The sequence below is a fragment of the Stegostoma tigrinum genome, chromosome 30 (genome assembly GCF_030684315.1).
Source record: "Stegostoma tigrinum isolate sSteTig4 chromosome 30, sSteTig4.hap1, whole genome shotgun sequence".
Classification (NCBI taxonomy): Eukaryota; Metazoa; Chordata; class Chondrichthyes; order Orectolobiformes; family Stegostomatidae; genus Stegostoma; species Stegostoma tigrinum.
The window spans coordinates 29,337,704-29,359,176 of NC_081383.1; the positions used below are offsets into that span (position 1 = coordinate 29,337,704).

Consider the following 21,473-nt stretch of genomic DNA (forward strand, 5'->3'; position numbering starts at 1 on the left):
GTGTATAGTTTTGGTCTTCTTACTTGAGAAATGATGCACTAGCACTGGGGGGAGTGCAAAGGAGATTCACTAGGTTTGTTCCAGAACAGAGAGGGTTGGCTTACAAGGAGAGATTGAGTAGACTGGGACTGTACTCATTGGCCTTTAAAAGAATAATGGGGGATCTTATAGAAACAAATAAAACTATGAAAGAAGTAGGTAAGTTATAAACATGGAGGTTATTTCCACTGGCAAGTGAAACCAGAACTAGGGGGTATAGCCTCAAAATAAAGAGGAGCAGATTTAGGACTGAGTTGAGAAGTAACTTCTCCACCCAAATGGTTGTGAATCTGCGGAATTTCCTGCCCAATGAAGCTATTGAGACTACATCATCGAATGTTTTTAAGGCAAGGATAGAGTTTTGAACAGTAAAGGAATTAAGAGTTCTGGTGAGCAGGCAGGTAAGTGGAGCTGAGTCCGTGAAAATATCAGCTATGATCTTATTGAATGGCAGATCAGGCTCTAGGCCAGATGCCTACTCCTCCTATTTTGTATGTTGACACACCATTAGAACAGATGGGACTTGAATCTGGGCATCCTTTCGTGGGTGGTGACATTATCACTGCACAACAAGTGCCTTAAAAGATATTTTCTGATGAACCTGTTCAGAGATGTTATTGCACACCTCTGGAGCCAAATGGAACTTGAACTCAGACTTCCTGGACCAGAGGTAGGGAAATGACCACTGTGCTACAAGAGTTCAGGTTTCTACTGTACTGGGTAATCCTAGGTGGTCTGCCTTCAACTGTACATGTCAGTGGCTTCAATCAGTCAATCTCTGGGTTATAGACCTCTCACACACTTGCTGCACCTCCCAGCTGGCAGGCATCAGCACTTAAGTAAATGGTTGCGTTGATTTCATTTTCTCAAGTAGTTACACCAAAATTGACATGTTTGTTTGTTTGGTTTAAATAATTGCATGAAGGTAGTCCTACATTCAGTCCTTTATCAATGCTGCATTAGCTGACACCAACTTAGATAGTGGTGGAGGTGCTGCATTTGACAATGGTGCCCTTTAGATGAGAAAGAGGAAGAAAAATATCATTGTTACAGTTGAGTGATTGCCTTTAAAACACCTTTGATTATCTACACAGAATCAGTTACATAATTGTCATCCATAATTGTCTAGTCTGTTGGTACTTGCCATTACGCTGATGTCTCGAATAGAAATTGATGTCTGCAAGTACTTAAAGAATCAAGAACCAGCACCTCAGAATGTGATGTTTCTTGCTGATATTGGTATTTTCCCTAACGTTGATCATGTTGTAACTCTGTGTTTCGTTTCTCATCAGTAAAACTTACCCGATCATTTTTGAAGAATGAAGAGGAAAGTTCTTCTGAAGAACTATGTATTTTGGTCTGAAGCTGCCTCACTCCATGGAATCAGTGGTATCATATTATCACTCAGGCTGGGCCCAATGTGTTCCACTATGTAGTATGTGAAACTTGGGCAAAGAAAACATCTGGAACAGAATTCATGTTGGGAAGTTGGAACCAAGACGACTTTGTTGGGAATGGGAGTGGTGGGGCAGCAGGTGAACTTGTTTGTTAGTGTTAACAAAATTTCTGCACAACTCTGCTCATGCAGCAATTATATCATGTGATTTTATGTGGTCAATACTTGTCAGTGACAAATCACTGCTAAATAATCTGCATCCAGCCGAAACCGGTTCAGTTAGATTCTGTCTTCTCAAACAGATTGCAGAGTGCCATGATCAACCTCTGTGAATGTGCATCTTCTTCTGTTTATCCAAAGTTCGTGCAGCTTTAGACAATGTGATTCCAGTTGTGTAAATCATGTGCGAGCGGTCAAGCTCTTCATTTTGTGCTGAGCTTAATTTTGCTTTAGTATTAGTCAACATTAATTTGTTTGTGAATATAAGTAGAAAGCTGAGTTATACTGAAGCACTGAAAGCTGTAGACCAGGAAGCACAATTCAAAAATGAACATGCCTCAGATGGTGAAAGTGCATTTTCCAGAATTGAATATGCAGTTGTCATTTTATTTATTTTTCATGGGAAGAAAAGTGTAGAAAGCAGAGCAGTTTTGTGACAGGCAATCAATCAGAAACCTTGATTGCGTACACATATATATGAAAAGCCTTCCAAAGCTGCAAGTCTTTTTGTGACTTTAGTTTTTATTGTGCGTCTCAATCAGGTTGAGAAATATTCAATGGGATAAAGCATTTTCCCAAATCTGAATCCCAGGTTTAAAATCAAGTATGTCACAAGTCAGGTGCAACACAAACTGTATGCAATATCAACTTTCTGTATGTTGCCAATTAAGGATGAAGTACTTTACTAAGTATAAGTGCAGCATGGGGTCAAATGCATATAAAATGTTTCCTTTATATTATCCCAACAGTGTATCTTAGCCACAGCATTTGAAAAGCACTTCCCTTGCTTCTGTGACACATCATGTTTCTGAAATGCATGTGTTTTCTGAACAGATCATTCTAGAAATGTCAGCTGCAATACAGAATTGCAGATGTGTATAAAAACTTGATGTTTTGAATTTTGTATATCTAAATCTTTTAAAGTGTTGCAACCCAAATTGAACCTGCGTAGTGTATGAAAATATCCAAAATATGTCATGAATTATCTTACAACTATGAACGTTACACTTAAGTAACTATGAAATGAACTATCATAAGAGGTTTGACAAACTTGAATGTTCCATTTCTGTTAAAGCAATTGTGTCAAGGATATTATATTCCTAATCCATCTTACAAATTAATGGAAATAAGTAGTGAGTTGTTCTTCCCAAATTATCCATTAGAAAGAACCTACTGTTGTTCCCCCTCCAGTCCATCCTCATAACTCAGCTGTTTTAATTTAGGATGTCAATACTGCAGCCCCATTAGACCTGGTAATTAGGTACTTCATACACAGGTAATTTAGTCCAATTCGTGACTAGATCTTTTACTCACTAGTTTGTGCTGTGTGAAGTTTCTGTTCTTGCAATTTACAAATTCTAAAGAAGAGCCTAAAAGTACGTTTAAACTTTGTAGATGGCCCTGACATTTTAAGTGCACAATTTCACGAGTTTTAAACTTGTAAATTTTTTGTAATTAACCTAATTGGTTCCTGATCACCAATATGTATCAGGTGTAAAGTGTCTGCTCTGCCCAATGTTAATTATTGTTTTCCTTTACTTAGAAATCAAAAACCAAGAAAAGTTGAAGAGAAATATCATTATTTGATAGTCACTCAGGGTTGGACATATGTTTGTATGGAGATAAGAGGCATGAGATCAATTAAAATAAAAATCCAAGAAACCTTGATATCCTGACACTAGAGCAGTGACTATGCTTCAGAGTGCCACATTGACTGTAAAATACTTTGGGACTTCTTAAGGTCATGAAAAGCATTATATCGATACAAGTTGTTTCTAAACCAAAACAGTAAAGCCTGTTTTAGTTTTTAACAGATGTTTGAACTGCTGCTGTTAAATAACTAACTAAAAAAATCACTTTTTAAAAAATGTATACTGCCAATTCTGTTGACATTATTTCCATCCCTTTTTTGTGCTGATTGCTGATACCAACTATAAACATTTTCTATGCTGTCAACTGAGTGCAGATCACGTTGAAGGACTTAACAATGATATTTATTGAAATACTAACTGCATCAAATATAAGACTTCAGACATGATCAAGTTTTAACAAATAGTTGTTTTACCATTTGTAAGACTCCAGCTGAACCATATTATGATTGAATGAATAATAGTTCTCAAACACATTCCTTAAATATTTTCAAAACTAAACTTAAAGCAAAAGATTAGTTACTTGCGTAGGCGTTGCAAGTTTAATTGAAAATATTTCTTCCACTATACATTCCTTCTGACTACAGTTACCACTGTTTGAGCACTAGTACCATTTAAAATTCAGATATGGTTTACATTGCTGAAAAATTTCTGTTATATACTTTTCTAGTGTTAACCTCTGTCAGATTGATGTGGGAATTTCTAGTATTAGGTCATTGCTTACTCCAGTTGTGAATTCTGACTACCAGTGCATTTGAATTTGGAGAATCTTGATTTTGAAGGCTTGAGTGAATTGACGTCCTGACACATCATTCAGAGACTGGGAATTAGAAAAAGATATATTTTCACAGATATTTAAGGGCATATTTGATACAGTTTATTCTGTTCACGAGTGTTTGATGTTTAATTTAAATACGTTGTTACATTTTTAGATGTTAAGGTAATCAGACCTGTTTGGTTAATTTTGGTAAAAGCAAAAGGAGAATGAGTTGGTGCCAGTCAGGAAGGAGTTGGTCCCCATGATCTTTTATAAGCCTTGAATTGTGAACTCAGAATAAACAATAATCCAATGCTTAAAGTTTGCTAAGTTTGGTGTATAAACAATTAAGACATTGGAAATTGAATCTCCAGAACAGCCAATCTAAACCAGTGATAGGAAGGCAAATTTGCATTTAAAGTTTTGCATTTATTTGAATTATGCCCTTCCATCTTATTTTGGAATGATTAGGAGTCTAAATTAGTTTTCATATGTTTCCTCAGCCCATGTACCTAATGAAAAGGTAGTTTATTTGAAAAAGCTGTTATGTATGTAACAGATTTGCAGAACTATCTCTGTTTTCTAACTGACCCTGTGGCTTCTTCAGATATAAGCTTCCTCCAGAATAAAATTCTCTCCTAACCCTGCTTCCCTCCCTAGATCAATGCCAATCTACTGTTGGTCTATTTTGGGTTGTAATTAAGGGATGGAACTGTTTATCTATTCGAACTTGCAGCCCCACCCACCCCTAACACACACACACACACACGTTCAAAAACAGCGTAAATTATCTAAGTGTCCCTCTGCAAAGAAGCTTAATTGGTGATCTTATTTTGCTGAAGGCCATTTTGCTGACAAAGTAGTAGATATATCTCTCAATCATGCAATATCTTTTACTTAATTCTTTACACAATGAAACTTGTTTTAATTTTGCGCACACTCACTGACCACATTGCTTCCACAAATCATGCAGTGTCTGGCTGTCACAATCTATTTAAATTGCAACTTATGACTTTGTTTCATTACCAGTTGGCTCATGCATCACTTTCCAAATTGTTTTTGCACCCCACCTGCTTTGATGGAAAGGGCAGTGTGGTTCTTAAGCTGTGGAAGAGTTTTGACCACAGGCAGTTCAATAAAAGGAGCATTCTGCTCATTTGAAAAAGTGAAATTAAACAAATTATGAAGGATTGCTTATTTTAAACATTTTCAACCTTTTTAAATGGCATGATAGCTAGATAAGAGAGTGTCCTTTTTTTAAAGAAACACAGTTTAACAAAATCATTGTCAAGGTTGTTCTCTTCATTCTTGAGTCACATGTAGAGTTGAATTCTTTTCAAATTACATTTGTACTCCGGCTAACCGTAAGGTAGCTATTAGGCAGCTACATTGTCCTTGGTGCATTTTAATTACAGAAGTAAATGATCAGTTAGGGTTCTCTTTCTCAAATACTGTACAGTGCTTCATGCTGGAAAATGTCTCTCTGGACATAATTTGCCTTGGCTATCTTGTTCCTTGCAGTTTGCTGTTTTCTGTCACCCAAATTTGAATTCACATGATTATTGGCCACTAAGGCGCTCGATGTGTAGGCCGAGTTATTCCGATGTAGTAATGTATCCCATTTGGTGCTTTGGGAGCGTGATGTCGAAGGGAGGAGAATTGAAATAATAGGGTAAGAAGTCACACTTAATACAAAAGACCTTGTTCAGAATTTTGTTGTCCAGTGTTTGGAAAGCAGTAGCGAGTTCAAATACTCCAGAAGAAGGGTCTTCCCTTTAAAAATTCCGTACATAGTATAGCTAAGCTTCCACAATATTTGCTGTCAACTTTCCTAATACCAATAAAGTTCGCTAATATTAAGTTTCCAAATGGAATGATGAAATTACAGTCAGTTGCTACTTTCTCCTTTCCTTTTCAAGCACAGTTGATTCAAGTATGACACAGTATTAACATCTTGGCATTTGATGCTAAAAATGCAAGGAGGGATATGCTTACGAGATTAGGCTGCTTTTTGAGAAACAGTAGAGGTGCTGCACAGTTCTTCCCTTGTTTGTTATTTCAGATTCACAGCATTTCCATCTTTACTTGATCTATAGATAACTGGAGTGAAAATTCAGATGAATTTTGCCCTAGAATAATTCATCTCCTAAGATGCAGGTAGCTATCGCATTCATCAATCATTAGGATTGATGGTAGCGTCCTATGGTTCAGTACTAAAATATTGACTGCTGTAAATCCCTATGAAACATAGCTTGAATAATTTTTACAGTTAACTGGTGATAGAGGTGAAAATACACTTCCCAATAAATTGTGTTAATTAAATTTGCCTATCTTGGCTGGCAATTTATTGCACACGTTAAAGTGTTGGTATTAGTACTATTTTCTCATGTTTTTGTATCCATACAGGTTTTCCTGCTTATATTGCTAGAGAAAAGTAACAATAATTGTTGCACAATGAACCGCACACTTTGGCATTTAAAACAAAATCCATGGTTTGTTCACTATAGTTTTAAAATGCACTGTTTTATGGCAGCAAATGTCACCACCTACTTAATCAGGAACAGAAAGTAGCTAATGTGAAACAAGTTGTTAATGAATATTTTAAAAGAATTTAATGTCCTGGCTAGAAATGTGAGAGAATGGTTTTGTTTCTGTTGTGAAAAGTATATTTTGAACATGAAATTTCCCACTTTACAATAAACTAACTTCATTTAATATTGTTTGTGGGAGCTTGCTGTGCTCTAAATGGCTTTACATTTACCCACATAACTGTCACTACATATTAAGATAATTATACATGCTGCACTTTGGGAGTTTTGAGCTGTGATACAGTGCTAGACAAATGCAAATCTTTCCATCTGCTCTTTGGAATTTTCATTTTAAAAACAAAAGTACAAATGGTCCAAATTTTTAAAGGTCTGAAAAACCTTGTTAATCATCATTATTGAGAAGAAAAAAGGTATTTGAAAATTTTCATTTGAAATCTTTCACTGGTTCTAATTGAGACACCCTTCCTGAAATAGCATCTAGTTTTTCATTGTTTTAAACGTAAAGGAGCTGCTGTGACTTCTCTTTAGTGGATCTTTTCAAAGTACTTGATTGCACAGGAGACTAATCATTTCCAGCACATCATACAAATATTCTACCTCCAAAAGGTAAAAGATAAATTAGAGAGAGACGGCCACTAGTAGTTTAACCTGGGGGTCGCCCCACAGCAGGCAAGGGGAAAGGTAGAGAAGGGGAATCCTTCATGGTAACCTCAGCCAGTGCAGGAATTGAACCCATGCCATTGGCATCATCTGCATTGCAAACCCACCCATTCAGCTAATTGACAAATGACTGTAAACAAGTAGATTGTCGACAACAAGTTATTAGTAACAAAGGGTGTGGTTTTTGAGAATGACAGTACTGTTCTTGAAGAGAATGGTGAAAGACAGAACATTAAAACTTTCATTTTCTCAGTAGCCCATTTTTTTCTATTTTTTTGATTTGGTTTTAATGCATGTCCTTTGCACAGTTTTAAAGCATAGACAATGGATTTATCTCCTTTGACTTTAATGTTAAATATAAATATCTATGTGCAGATCATTGTTTTATTTTGCTGAAATTCAAACAATGAGAGTGGTTTCTGTTGAATAATGCGTGAAGAAAATAGGTTTTTTTTAATCTTCCTAAGATATGTTACTATAAGCACATAGGTTGAGTAAATAGCTGAAGAAATATTACACGGGTAGTATTCAGTTAATTTTTATAAAGTGCAATTTAGAATTGCAGGTATCTGTATTTTTGTTTGATGTATAATTCTTGGATCAGATATTTTGATGAAAGCAGAGTCTTGTATTTTCCAAAATTGCTGAATAATCAAGCCGAGCTCCATCTTGATTGCACTCTGGTAATGTTTATGTAGATAATTGAAGGTCTTTCTACTTCTTCCAAATCTGTTTCATCTGTGGTTGTAGACTTACTTGCTGAGCCAGTGGGTTTGATTGTAGACATTTCATCACCCTGCTAGGTAACATTGTCAGCGCACCTCTGGTGAAGTCCTGGTGTTTCGTCCTGCTTGTTATTTATATGCCTCAGTTTGCTGGGGTGGGTGGCATCACTTGTGGCTCTGTTTTTCTGAAAGTGACGCCAACCACCCCAGCAAACTGAGGCATATAACTTAAAAACAGAACTGATGTGATGCCAACAGTCCCAGCAAACCAAGGCATATAAATAACAAGTGGGACTCAACACCAGTACCTCACTGGAGGCGCACTGACAATGTTACCTAGCAGGGTGCCGAATTTCTACAATCAAACCCGCTGGCTTGGTGAGCGAGTCTACAACCTCATCCATACCTGACCTATAGATCTGCTCAAAAACTGTTTTATCTGTCTAATATTCAGTTTGCAATTTGTGCTTGCCACTAACTTCAAACGTGTTTGCATACATGCCATTGCCCAAATTTTACTTTAGTGTTGCTAGTGTTTTCACAGTATCAGCATACCAGGAGATGTTGACATTAATATAGCACAATAGATAATATTGTATGGTTCAGCAGCTATAACCATTCTGATTCAAGTTAGCCATAACAGAGGGTATTCATAAAACTTAAGCCTTTTTTTACTTATAAGTATGGATTTGTTTGAGCCCACAGGCCTTAGATTGACCTCACATCAAATCCATTTCTCCATCTTTCTCTGCTCAGTTGGTTTGGAGAAAATAATTAGAGATTATTTAAATAATTAAACGCTTCCAAATGTTTCCTCATCAATCAGGCTAAGTAAGGTTGCTTGTCATTCTGGCTTACTTCGCTTCATTGTTGAGTGCTGATAGCTCAGTAGATAAACAATGACACTAGGCTTTTAATGATTCTTTTTTCATTGACTATGCTTGTGGGCTGAAGAGAAGCCAGAAATGCCATCAGATTCTGTCCTCCCAAACTTGTTTGTATCTTCAGGAGTATATAGATCTGTGTATTACTGAACTAGGGTGAAGCTTTAGTGCGAGACAGGTCTGGAGGAGCAGTTTGAGGAATTGGACAAAGAGCATTGAAATATATTGTGTTTAAGTAGAATATTTTGTGTACCACAATTCCACCAAGATAATAAATAAACCCAGTGACAAAACTACTATATTCACTGTCAATTGTTTTGCATCCTATTTAATCTTTATCAGGTGTTTGAAAATTCCTAGTTTAGAAAGTTTGCTGGATATAACTAATGAACAACAAAAAAAAATTTAAATAGTAATTAAGTAAAGCTCCATTTATTTTTATTGATTTTAAGCAGTGAACATATTGATAAGGGATAATTGGGAGAAATTGTTTTAGGAATTTTTCAGGAATTGTTCTGAATGTCGAGTGATTCAGGATATTTCATCGACAATCAAATCCCATTTTTCAAAAACTCCTTTCAGGAATGAACAGAAAGCAGAATCAAGGAAGCAATGCCATCGATTTATAAATTTAGCATAGTGGTCAAGTTAAAACTGGATTAAAAACCTTCCATTCATCCGTTCTAATAGTTAACTTATCATTGCCCTACCCCCTTCCTCAGAATACTAACCTCTGTTTTATTGTGTGTAATGGCAACAATATTAACAGTTTCAGAAAATGGTCTTAACAGTCAGCAGTGAATATGATTTTAAAGTAGCAGCCTTCATTTGAGACATTTTTTGCAGGAGGTCCTGAAGCTGTCTCTTAATCTCGGGGTGAAATATCTTCCAGAAAAATGATTCTAATGCTGTAGAATACAAAAAGAAATACAATGTAGAATTATTTATCTGAAGCATCCCCTATAATTTAATGGCCAAACTCACATACTGTTACTCTATCTAGTATAAATTTTAATATACAAGGTACTGAGACTGTATGATGTCCATTAATTAGTTTGAACAAGCCAGCTGATTAAATCATCCCCACTTTCCCATCACAACCCTCAATCTCTTTAGAAAGACAATATCTTAATCTTATTTATACTGTTTACTTTCATCTCCTTCCCTGGTAAATTATACTTAATTTCGTTAACCTAATGATCCCATGTCTACTTTTTATATTCCTGACCCAGTTTGTCTATTATATCACATGAAATTTCAGTAATATGATCCATCAGTTTTTATTGTATAATTCTCAAGATACATAATTAAACTGTGGTATCTGAGCTCATTTTACAAATTTGGGCTGAATGCCTTTTTGTAGTAAAATTAATATTTTGTCAGTGTTTATTGCTCTGCATTTCTACATGAACTTTTCTTCTGAAAACCTGTGTGTAGCATCAAGTCTAAAATGTGTAGGATGATTCTCGATGGCTCAAATGGTAAAAGCAGAACACTGTTAAACATTATGAACCAAGTGGTCTTAACTTCAAGAGATAGTAAGAACAGCCGATGCTGAAGTCAGAGATAACACAGTGTGGAGCTGGAAGAGCACAGCAGAGGAGCTGGAAAGTTGATGTTTTGGTTGTGGCCCTTCAGAAAACTTCAGACCCAGATCTCTGGCACAAGGGCACAGTGATTGATGTTGTGCTCCTGGACTAGGAAGGTGAACATCGAACAATATCCATATTCCTGATTGGCACTAATTGGCTTCTGGATGGTATGGCTATTTGGTGAAGATAGTCTCTACGTCAGTGTCTTGCCTTGAATGGTCAAATAACTTGCCGTGTTCTGACTTACGAATATGGAGCTTCCACACTGAACTACCAGAAAGCTACCATGGAACTGTTTCCCATGCTAAGAAGCACATAAAAGAGGTGGTGAGAAATTTGATTTTTTAAAAAAAAGCTTTGTGGAGAAACTCCATATTTCAAAAGCTTTAATTGACCATTTGATTATTTCTGTTGAATATTACAACTCATTATTAGTACTGATTATTTTATGCATTCCAGTGTTCCTGCCACTCTTAAATGTTTCAACAAATTAAATTTGAATTATCTGTGAAAATCGTTTGTATTTGGAGATGCCATAGTTATACAATAGCAGAAGATGCCCATGTGCATTGGCAGGCACATATGCAGACTTAGAAACAGGTTTGCATCGTGTCCACAATGATTTTATGCATTCACACTTCACAGAGTGAAGTGAAAGAGCTCCTACTTATTTCACAGTGTGGCTACACGTACCAATGTTTTGCGTCAGTGAGAAGGATAAGATTATTACTAAGAAATGTCATTGTCTCTGATTTATTCAGACATTGTCGGAGCAATGCAGCAAAAATATATAGTGTTTATAAATTAAAATTATGGGATATAGTTTTAAATTTTTAGGGATACAACTCTGAATAAATATCATAATGTTTTGAATAAATATCGTAACATTCATTTGAAGCAAAAGTCTCCTGATTAATAAGGTATCTGTGATGTGTTATTGTCCTTTGTTCTGATAGTATTGTTTATTAAATCTCAGGCCAGTGGCTCAACTAATTACGTTTCTGTACATATGCAGTTTTTTGTATATATTTGTTAATGATTGTACATAAAAGACATGGAAATATTTCTCCCACTTTGATGTATTTCTAAATCAAAGACTGTTTGATATTAAGGGTGTATTAGTGCCTGGCAGCTGGCAAGTAGTATGCAATGGGTTGAATCACGTTTCCCGTTACTAGTGATAAGCAGTGTGCATCCACTTCATACTATGACCTAGCAATAGATCTTACTTTCAGTTAAGGAATTTTCAAGTAGTGTGTTTAAGCCATCATGTTGCTGTGCAGGAGTGTTCTTTTTGCAACTTTGCCTTTATTAACATGCAGAATTGTTCTGTACTCCTGATTTCAGCTGAAGTCTGTTCTGAAAACGCAAAGCATTTTTTAAAAAACTCCAGGTCATTTATATTCACAAATGAATGAACACCTGAACATGAACTGTATTAAAATGGAGGCTCATGCATATTTAACCCTAATTTAAACAATTAGGTTGGTGAAGTGGATGGAACTTATTTGATAGCTCTTTGTTCTTGCTGTTTTTTTTCTTATGAAATGTCAATGTTACAATAAAACACTACATTGCTGAATGTCTGCTGTTTTGTTTGTAAAATGTATTTTAATTGAAGTTTCAATTAAATATTTTCATTTAAGTATTCTCTCAAACCTATCTGTTCACTGACCCTAATGCTGGTTAGCATGAAATTCTTAATTATATAGGATTGGGCAAAAACCAGATTCCTTGCTTGTGTAACATTACCTCGCAAGATAATTCACTTATTCCAGATATTAGTCTCATAAACACTCTCTGAAATGCTTCTAAAACATTTAGAGCTTTCATTAAATATTTGCCATCTACTATACAGACTACTCTAGATGTAGCCTCACTAGTGTTCTGTGTAACTGAAGTATAACCTTCCTACTATAATAAAATGTGAGGCTGGATGAACACAGCAGGCCAAGCAGCATCTCAGGAGCACAAAAGCTGACGTTTCGGGCCTAGACCCTTCATCAGAGAGGGGGATGGGGGGAGGGAACTGGAATAAATAGGGAGAGAGGGGGAGGCGGACCGAAGATGGAGAGTAAAGAAGATAGGTGGAGAGGGTGTAGGTGGGGAGGTAGGGAGGGGATAGGTCAGTCCAGGGAAGACGGACAGGTCAAGGAGGTGGGATGAGGTTAGTAGGTAGCTGGGGGTGCGGCTTGGGGTGGGAGGAAGGGATGGGTGAGAGGAAGAACCGGTTCGGGAGGCAGAGACAGGTTGGACTGGTTTTGGGATGCAGTGGGTGGGGGGGAAGAGCTGGGCTGGTTGTGTGGTGCAGTGGGGGGAGGGGATGAACTGGGCTGGTTGAGGGATGCAGTGGGGGAAGGGGAGATTTTGAAACTGGTGAAGTCCACATTGATACCATATGGCTGCAGGGTTCCCAGGCGGAATATGAGTTGCTGTTCCTGCAACCTTCGGGTGGCATCATTGTGGCAGTGCAGGAGGCCCATGATGGACATGTCATCAAGAGAATGGGAGGGGGAGTGGAAATGGTTTGCGACTGGGAGGTGCAGTTGTTTGTTGCGAACTGAGCGGAGGTGTTCTGCAAAGCGGTCCCCAAGCCTCCGCTTGGTTTCCCCAATGTAGAGAAAGCCGCACCGGGTACAGTGGATGCAGTATACCACATTGGCAGATGTGCAGGTGAACCTCTGCTTAATGTGGAATGTCATCTTGGGGCCTGGGATGGGGGTGAGGGAGGAGGTGTGGGGACAAGTGTAGCATTTCCTGCGGTTGCAGGGGAAGGTGCCGGGTGTGGTGGGGTTGGAGGGCAGTGTGGAGCGAACAAGGGAGTCACGGAGAGAGTGGTCTCTCCGGAAAGCAGACAGGGGTGGGGATGGAAAAATGTCTTGGGTGGTGGGGTCGGATTGTAAATGGCGGAAGTGTCGGAGGATAATGCGTTGTATCCGGAGGTTGGTAGGGTGGTGTGTGAGAACGAGGGGGATCCTCTTGGGGCGGTTGTGGCGGGGGCGGGGTGTGAGGGATGTGTCGCGGGAAATGCGGGAGACGCGGTCAAGGGCGTTCTCAATCACCGTGGGGGGGAAGTTGCGGTCCTTAAAGAACTTGGACATCTGGGATGTGCGGGAGTGGAATGTCTTATCGTGGGAGCAGATGCGGCGGAGGCGGAGGAATTGGGAATAGGGGATGGAATTTTTGCAGGAGGGTGGGTGGGAGGAGGTGTATTCTAGGTAGCTGTGGGAGTCGGTGGGCTTGTAATGGACATCAGTTACAAGCTGATTGCCTGAGATGGAGACTGAGAGGTCCAGGAAGGTGAGGGATGTGCTGGAGATGGCCCAGGTGAACTGAAGGTTGGGGTGGAAGGTGTTGGTGAAGTGGATGAACTGTTCGAGCTCCTCTGGGGAGCAAGAGGCGGCGCCGATACAGTCATCAATGTACCGGAGGAAGAGGTGGGGTTTGGGGCCTGTGTAGGTGCGGAAGATGGACTGTTCCACGTAACCTACAAAGAGGCAGGCATAGCTGGGGCCCATGCGGGTGCCCATGGCCACCCCCTTAGTCTGTAGGAAGTGGGAGGAGTCAAAAGAGAAGTTGTTGAGTGTGAGGACGAGTTCCGCTAGGCGGATGAGAGTGTCGGTGGAGGGGGCCTGGTCGGGCCTGCGGGACAGGAAGAAGCGGAGGGCCTTGAGGCCATCTCCATGCGGAATGCAGGTGTACAGGGACTGGACGTCCATGGTGAATATGAGGTGTTGGGGGCCAGGGAATTGGAAGTCCTGGAGGAGGTGGAGGGCGTGGGTGGTGTCACGGACATAGGTGGGGAGTTCCTGGACCAAAGGGGAGAAAATGGAGTCCAGATAGGTGGAGATGAGTTCGGTGGGGCAGGAGCAGGCTGAGACGATGGGTCGACCAGGGCAGGCAGGTTTGTGGATTTTGGGAAGGAGATAGAAACGGGCCGTGCGGGGTTGGGGAACAATGAGGTTGGAGGCTGTGGGTGGGAGGTCCCCTGAGGTGATGAGGTCATGAATGGTGTTGGAGATGATGGTTTGGTGCTCGGGTGTGGGGTCATGATCGAGGAGGCGGTAGGAGGTGGTGTCGGAGAGTTGGCGTCTGGCCTCGGCGATGTAGAGGTCAGTACGCCATACTACCACTGCGCCACCCTTGTCTGCGGGTTTGATGGTGAGGTTGGGGTTGGAGCGGAGGGCTGCCCGTTCTGCGGGGGAGAGGTTGGAGTGGGTGAGAGGGGTGGAGAGGTTGAGGCGGTTAATGTCTCGACGGCAGTTGGAGATGAAGAGGTCGAGGGAGGGTAGGAGGCCTGGGGGTGGTGTCCAGGAGGAGGACTTGTGTTGGAAGCGGGTGAAGGGGTCAGTGGAAGGAGGGTTGGGTTCCCGGTTGAAGAAGTAGGCATGCAGGCGAAGACGGCGGAAAAACTGCTCTATGTCCGACCGTGACTGGTATTCGTTGATGTGTGGTTGTAGGGGGACAAAGGTGAGCCCCTTGCTCAGGACTGACCGTTCGTCCTCAGTCAGTGGGAGGTCTGGGGGGATGGTGAAGATTCGGCAGGGCTCAGGGTGGCTGTCTCCTCTGGGGTTACAGGCTGTGGAGGTTGTGGGCGGAGCGATGATGTCGTCGGCCGTGGGCGGGGTTCCGTCGGCCGTGGGCGGGGTTCCGTCGGCGTCGACCGTGGGCGGGGTTCCGTCGGCGTCGACCGTGGGCGGGGTTCCGTCGGCGTCGACCGTGGGCGGGGTTCCGTCGGCGTCGACCGTGGGCGGGGTTCCGTCGGCGGTGGGAGGATCGGGGTGGGCGGCAGCAGCTGAGGTGAGGGTGGTGTGTGGGCTGTAGTACCTGGACGTGGAGGTGGTGACTGCAGCAGCGGTTCCGGAAGTTCTGTGGCCGGCGGAGGCCGATGTGACGTCATCGGTGGGGTCTCCGGCCGTGTCCTCATGGTCAATGGCGGCGGGTGCATGGTGGGGGAGGGGCAGGGACAGAGTCGGGATTTGGGAGGCGCAGGAATCCTCTTGTGGGTGGCAGGGGCCAGTGAGTTGGTTGTACTTACGATTTTTGGTGTCCAGTAAAGCTGAGTGGAACTGGGTGTTCAGTCTGTGGATCCTGCGGAGGATAAAAAACAGCAGGGGTCCTTTGCAGGTCTGGGAGAGGGAGGCTCTGAGCTGGGGCAGGCTGGATTGCAGTGCCTGGAGGTGCCGGCGCATGGCTGCAAGTGTCTGTTTCAGGACTCGCAGGGAGAACCGCTTCTGAAGGGTCTGAATATTCTGGGTGTAGAGGTGGTCACGGTTGGGGCCAAATTGGGAAGGCTGAAATGTGGACTGTAGTCCCTTGGGGATGATCTGGTTCCGTAGGCAGGTGCTGAGAAAGGTGATGTGGCTGTGGTACCTGGTTTGCTTCAGGACATGGTCGAGCAGTTTCAAGGCCGAAGAGATTACAAGAGAGTTGCAATGGGAGAGAGATTCCCGCTTCCAATTCCTCCGCCTCCGCCGCATCTGCTCCCACGATAAGACATTCCACTCCCGCACATCCCAGATGTCCAAGTTCTTTAAGGACCGCAACTTCCCCCCCACGGTGATTGAGAACGCCCTTGACCGCGTCTCCCGCATTTCCCGCGACACATCCCTCACACCCCGCCCCCGCCACAACCGCCCCAAGAGGATCCCCCTCGTTCTCACACACCACCCTACCAACCTCCGGATACAACGCATTATCCTCCGACACTTCCGCCATTTACAATCCGACCCCACCACCCAAGACATTTTTCCATCCCCACCCCTGTCTGCTTTCCGGAGAGACCACTCTCTCCGTGACTCCCTTGTTCGCTCCACACTGCCCTCCAACCCCACCACACCCGGCACCTTCCCCTGCAACCGCAGGAAATGCTACACTTGTCCCCACACCTCCTCCCTCACCCCCATCCCAGGCCCCAAGATGACATTCCACATTAAGCAGAGGTTCACCTGCACATCTGCCAATGTGGTATACTGCATCCACTGTACCCGGTGCGGCTTTCTCTACATTGGGGAAACCAAGCGGAGGCTTGGGGACCGCTTTGCAGAACACCTCCGCTCAGTTCGCAACAAACAACTGCACCTCCCAGTCGCAAACCATTTCCACTCCCCCTCCCATTCTCTTGATGACATGTCCATCATGGGCCTCCTGCACTGCCACAATGATGCCACCCGAAGGTTGCAGGAACAGCAACTCATATTCCGCCTGGGAACCCTGCAGCCATATGGTATCAATGTGGACTTCACCAGTTTCAAAATCTCCCCTTCCCCCACTGCATCCCTCAACCAGCCCAGTTCATCCCCTCCCCCCACTGCACCACACAACCAGCCCAGCTCTTCCCCCCCACCCACTGCATCCCAAAACCAGTCCAACCTGTCTCTGCCTCCCGAACCGGTTCTTCCTCTCACCCATCCCTTCCTCCCACCCCAAGCCGCACCCCCAGCTACCTACTAACCTCATCCCACCTCCTTGACCTGTCCGTCTTCCCTGGACTGACCTATCCCCTCCCTACCTCCCCACCTACACCCTCTCCACCTATCTTCTTTACTCTCCATCTTCGGTCCGCCTCCCCCTCTCTCCCTATTTATTCCAGTTCCCTCCCCCCATCCCCCTCTCTGATGAAGGGTCTAGGCCCGAAACGTCAGCTTTTGTGCTCCTGAGATGCTGCTTGGCCTGCTGTGTTCATCCAGCCTCACATTTTATTATCTTGGAATCTCCAGCATCTGCAGTTCCCATTATCTCATCTCTATAACCTTCCTACTTTTGTGTTCAATTTCCCTTAGAATAAATAGTGATATTCTATTAACTTGCTCCATCTGCACATGAATGAGGACACGCAGAACCCTGATCTTCCTGCATCTTAGAACTCTGCGATCTTTCAAAATTTGAATAATATGCTTTTTGTTTCCTGTCAAGATAGATAAGTTCACTCCTCCATTTCTGCTCCATTTGCCAGATCTTTGTCCAGTCACTTAAACTATCAATCTTGTTGTAACATTCAGTTTCCCCTTCACAACTTACTTCCCTAACTGTGCCATCGGTTTAGCAAATGTATCTTCTGTCCTTGCAACTGAAGTCCCAGCGCTATTCCCTGTGGCACATCATGCATTTAATCTTTCCAACCAGGAAAAAAACGTATTTGTTCCTACTCTCTGAATCCTGTTAGGTAATCAAACTTCTGTCTGTACCAATATGCTATCCTCTACAAGGAGCTTTTATTCAATGTGGAACTTCATCAACTACATGCTGCAAATCCAAGTCCAGTACATCCATAGGTTTATCCTTATCCACAGAACTATGTTGACTCTGGTTCATTACCTTGAACTTATCTAAATGACTTATTACTTTAATAGTAGCTTCTAGCATTTTTTTCATGACAGATGTTAAACTAACTGACTGTAGTTCCCTGCTTTCTGTCTCTTTCCCTATTTGAATAAAGGAGTATAATTTGCTACTTTACAACTTAATGGGACATGCCCAAATCAAGACTCTTAGAAAATTAAAACCACTGCCCCCATTCCCTCACTAAGCACCACATCCAAGACAGTAGGATGAAGTCAGGATTCAAGACTAATACTAATGAACAACAAAATAACTCTGCGTGCAATTCCAGCAGTTTACTCCCTATGACTTCTCTGGTAATTGTAATGTACCTGAGTCCCTCTCTGTCGAGGTTTTAGCAAACATTTGTAGCTCAGCTTGTGGATGAGGTTATTGAACTTGTTTTCATTCTGATGTTTTGTCACCATGCTCGGTAACATCATCAGTGGGCCTCCGATGAATGCCTCACTGATGATGTTACCTCGCATGGTGATGAAATGTCTGAAAGAAAACAAGCCAGCTTGGCGAGCAAGATAACAACCTCTCCCTCTCTCTCTCCCATTTCCTGATTATAACTGCTTCTGGAATGTTAATTGTATTCTCTATGGTGCAGACTAACGCAAAATACCTGTTCTGTGTATCTGTCAGCCCCTTATTTTCCATTAGTTATGCTGCAGACTCACTTTCTACAGGACTGGCATTCACTTTGTTAACAATCTTTTTGAAATTTTTATAAAAACTCATACTGCTGGTTTTTATATTTCTGCATTGCATTTTCTCACTCTATTACTTTTTTGTGGACTATCTTTGCTTTTGTAAACATTCTGACCCGCCACTTATCTCTGCACAATTATGTGCTTTATTGTTACATATCATACTAGCTTTTAACTTTTCTAGTTAACCAAGAATCATGGGTCTTTACTGTGGAATTTTTCTTACTCATTTGAATGTATTTATTTGGTGTAGTCTGAAATTTAACCTTAAATTGTTGCCATTATGTTTCTATTCACATTATCATTTGTCATTATTTGCCAATATGGTTAGGCAGTTTTGCTTTTATGCCGTTATAATACCCTTGTCAAATGATGTTTTTTAAAAAAAGTCTCAGACCTACTCCTGTATCCCACAAAATAAATGTAATATTCAGTCATGTTATGGTCACTGTACATAAAGGCACCTTCATTATGACATTTCTCATTAATCCTATCTCATTGCATAATACCAAGTCTACTATAATGTACTTTCTAGTTAATTCCAGAAAAAGCTGTTCTAAGAACCTATACAAAACAAAATTCCATGAAGTCCTCTTCTAGACCAACTTTGCCCATCTGACTTGTCTGATCAACATGTAGATTGAAATCTTTTATGGACTATCACTGCACTTTCCCAACAAGCTCCTATTATTCTTACCTTTATCCCACACTTTACTATGTGTTAGTTATGAGGTCTATGCAACACTGCACATGTGACTGCTTGCATTTGTCATTTGCAATATCCTGAAACAAACGAAACAAAAATTGCTGAAGAAATTCAACTGGCCTGGCAATCTGTGGATCACCGAGCTCAAAATGTTAACTCTGCTTTCTCTCCACAGATGTTGCCAGACTTGCTGAATTTCTCCAGGAATTCTTTGTTTGTTTCAGATGTCCAGCATCTGTGCATTTTTGTTTTATTTTTCTTGTGCAGGTTTCCTAAATTTAGATCATCTCCCTCTCTCTATTTTGCACGCTCACCATCAACAGAGCCACCTTTCCAGGTGCCCGGTGCCCTGTACCCTTCAAGATTAGGTCTTAAGCCATGTCATCCTGCAGCCGTGTCTGTTGTAATGGATTGTACTTATTATTTCTATTTGTTTTCAGTTCAGCTGTTTTGTTTTGGATGCTACCTGCATTCAAATATAACAGAATTAAATTCTCTGTTTGTTTCTTTTATGATATAAATGTTTATTCTTTGTGTAACTTAAATCTGTCAGTGTACTCGTCAAATCCTAATCTATCCCATACTGTCACTATCATTTCCTTTATTAATACCTTTATTTTTGACCTTAGAGTAGAGCAATGACATCAGCTAAATTTGATTCCTTATCCCTCGATTTAGTTTAATATCTACTCTACGTATCTACTTATGATACTGGTAAAATCACTGACCTCAGCTGGATCAGGTGGAGTCTATTCTATCAGTATAGATTACCCTTTCCTAGCAGCCACAAACCAGAACTTACTTCTCTTTCATCTGTCTTTGAGCCACACATTCATCCCTCTAATGTTCCTTATGCTGATTTGTAGGTGTCTAAGGTAATCCAGAGATTGTATGTTTGAGGTTTTGCTTGATTGGAAGCCTAGCACCTCATAGTGATTATTCAAAATGTTTGTTCTGCCCTAGTCAGTACCTACACGGACTACAAAGACCGGATTTTCTTCCATCTCAAGTACCTCTTCAGCCTACACAGATATTTTGAACGCCGGCACTGGGTAGGTAACAATAGCCACGTGGATTCAAGCACTTTCTGCAACAGAACAGCATCATCCCTCTGACTATACTGTCTCCGGTTGTCACTTTTGCCCATTCCTAATTACTTTGTGGGCATTGCTACGGGTCTGGAGTAGTGTGTCAGCCAGACCAGGTAAGGATGGCAGGTTTTCTTCCCTTAAGGCTATTAGTGAGTTAGATTTTTGCTTAATGACATTGGTTACATGTACATATTTCAGATTTTTTTAAAAAATTCAGTTCAAATTTCATCAATTGTAATGGTGGGATTTGAGCCCATGTTCCCAGGACGTTGGCCTAGGATTCTGGAATGAACTTCTCCTCACCTTCCTTTTTCTCTCTTTTCCTTCTGTTACCCTTCCCTCTCTTGAATTGCTTCCATACTACAGTGCCAAGGTTAGTTAGCTCATCCAACATACAGTCCCCACTATCTCACTTAACTATCTCACTCTCAGTTGCCCTCTCTTGTCCCTGAAAACCTATCAAATCAAATTGCCCAATCTTGAGGTGTGACAATCTCCTGATTAAAAAAGAATCCAAATAACTTTCTTCCTCCCTGTTGTGTCACATTATCTGTAGCCTCCAGTTCTTAAATTGAACCCAAACTGCTCAACATTAAATCACTTTTCTAGAACTCTGATTTACTGTTAACATGTCCCAAATGTTAACAGTCATCCATGAATTCCCAAACATGGCAGCTGTGCCACATCAGCCAGCTCCATCCTTAATGTTTTCTAATTATCTTCATATGTAGTTTATATATTTTGTTAACTTGACCACCAGTTGCTGTGCTATTATGAATATTAGGAATAGATTTTTTCCTTAATTATTTACCAGATATTAACTGAATAATTAGCTTCTCCTGTAGTGGAATAGGAATCAATTCCTGGACGTTAAAATAGTCAAGAGCACAGCAAGGTGAACTGCTTTTCTTTTTCTCCCAAATCACTGAACCCAAGCATTATAATAGGCCACACTTTAAAAGATAATTGAGGTTCATTGTGACGACTACTGATTATGACACCTTTGGGAAGGTGAGTAAGACTGTGTTAGAATTTCTGACTCCCACAAGGAGGAGATATGCCATGAGATAGAATAGTCTCAAATAAAAACAGAAATTGCTGGAGAAACTCAGCAAGTCCTGCCGCATTGGTGCAAGGGAAGCAGAGTTAACATTTCAAGTCCAGTAACCGTTC

The 21,473-nt window shown here is 41.3% G+C and overlaps 1 protein-coding gene and 1 long non-coding RNA gene across 6 annotated transcripts in view; one reads left to right on the top strand and one right to left on the bottom strand.

Moving 5' to 3' along the window:
• Positions 1-6,775, top strand: part of LOC125465785 (phosphatidylinositol 4-phosphate 5-kinase type-1 gamma-like) — a 91,338-nt gene extending 84,563 nt beyond the window's left edge. For all 5 annotated transcript variants that reach the window (XM_048559635.2, XM_048559637.2, XM_048559638.2 and 2 more), the window contains one exon: positions 1,332-6,775. In XM_048559635.2, the coding sequence (XP_048415592.1) occupies positions 1,332-1,334 (3 nt within the window). In that variant the 3' untranslated portion in view covers positions 1,335-6,775. The remainder of the gene's footprint in view (positions 1-1,331) is intronic.
• A 2,667-nt stretch (positions 6,776-9,442) lies between these two features.
• LOC132206101 (uncharacterized) overlaps positions 9,443-21,473 on the bottom strand; it is a 29,251-nt gene continuing 17,220 nt past the window's right edge. Inside the window, exon 3 of the long non-coding RNA XR_009442827.1 lies at positions 9,443-9,786. This is a non-coding gene — a long non-coding RNA (uncharacterized LOC132206101). The remainder of the gene's footprint in view (positions 9,787-21,473) is intronic.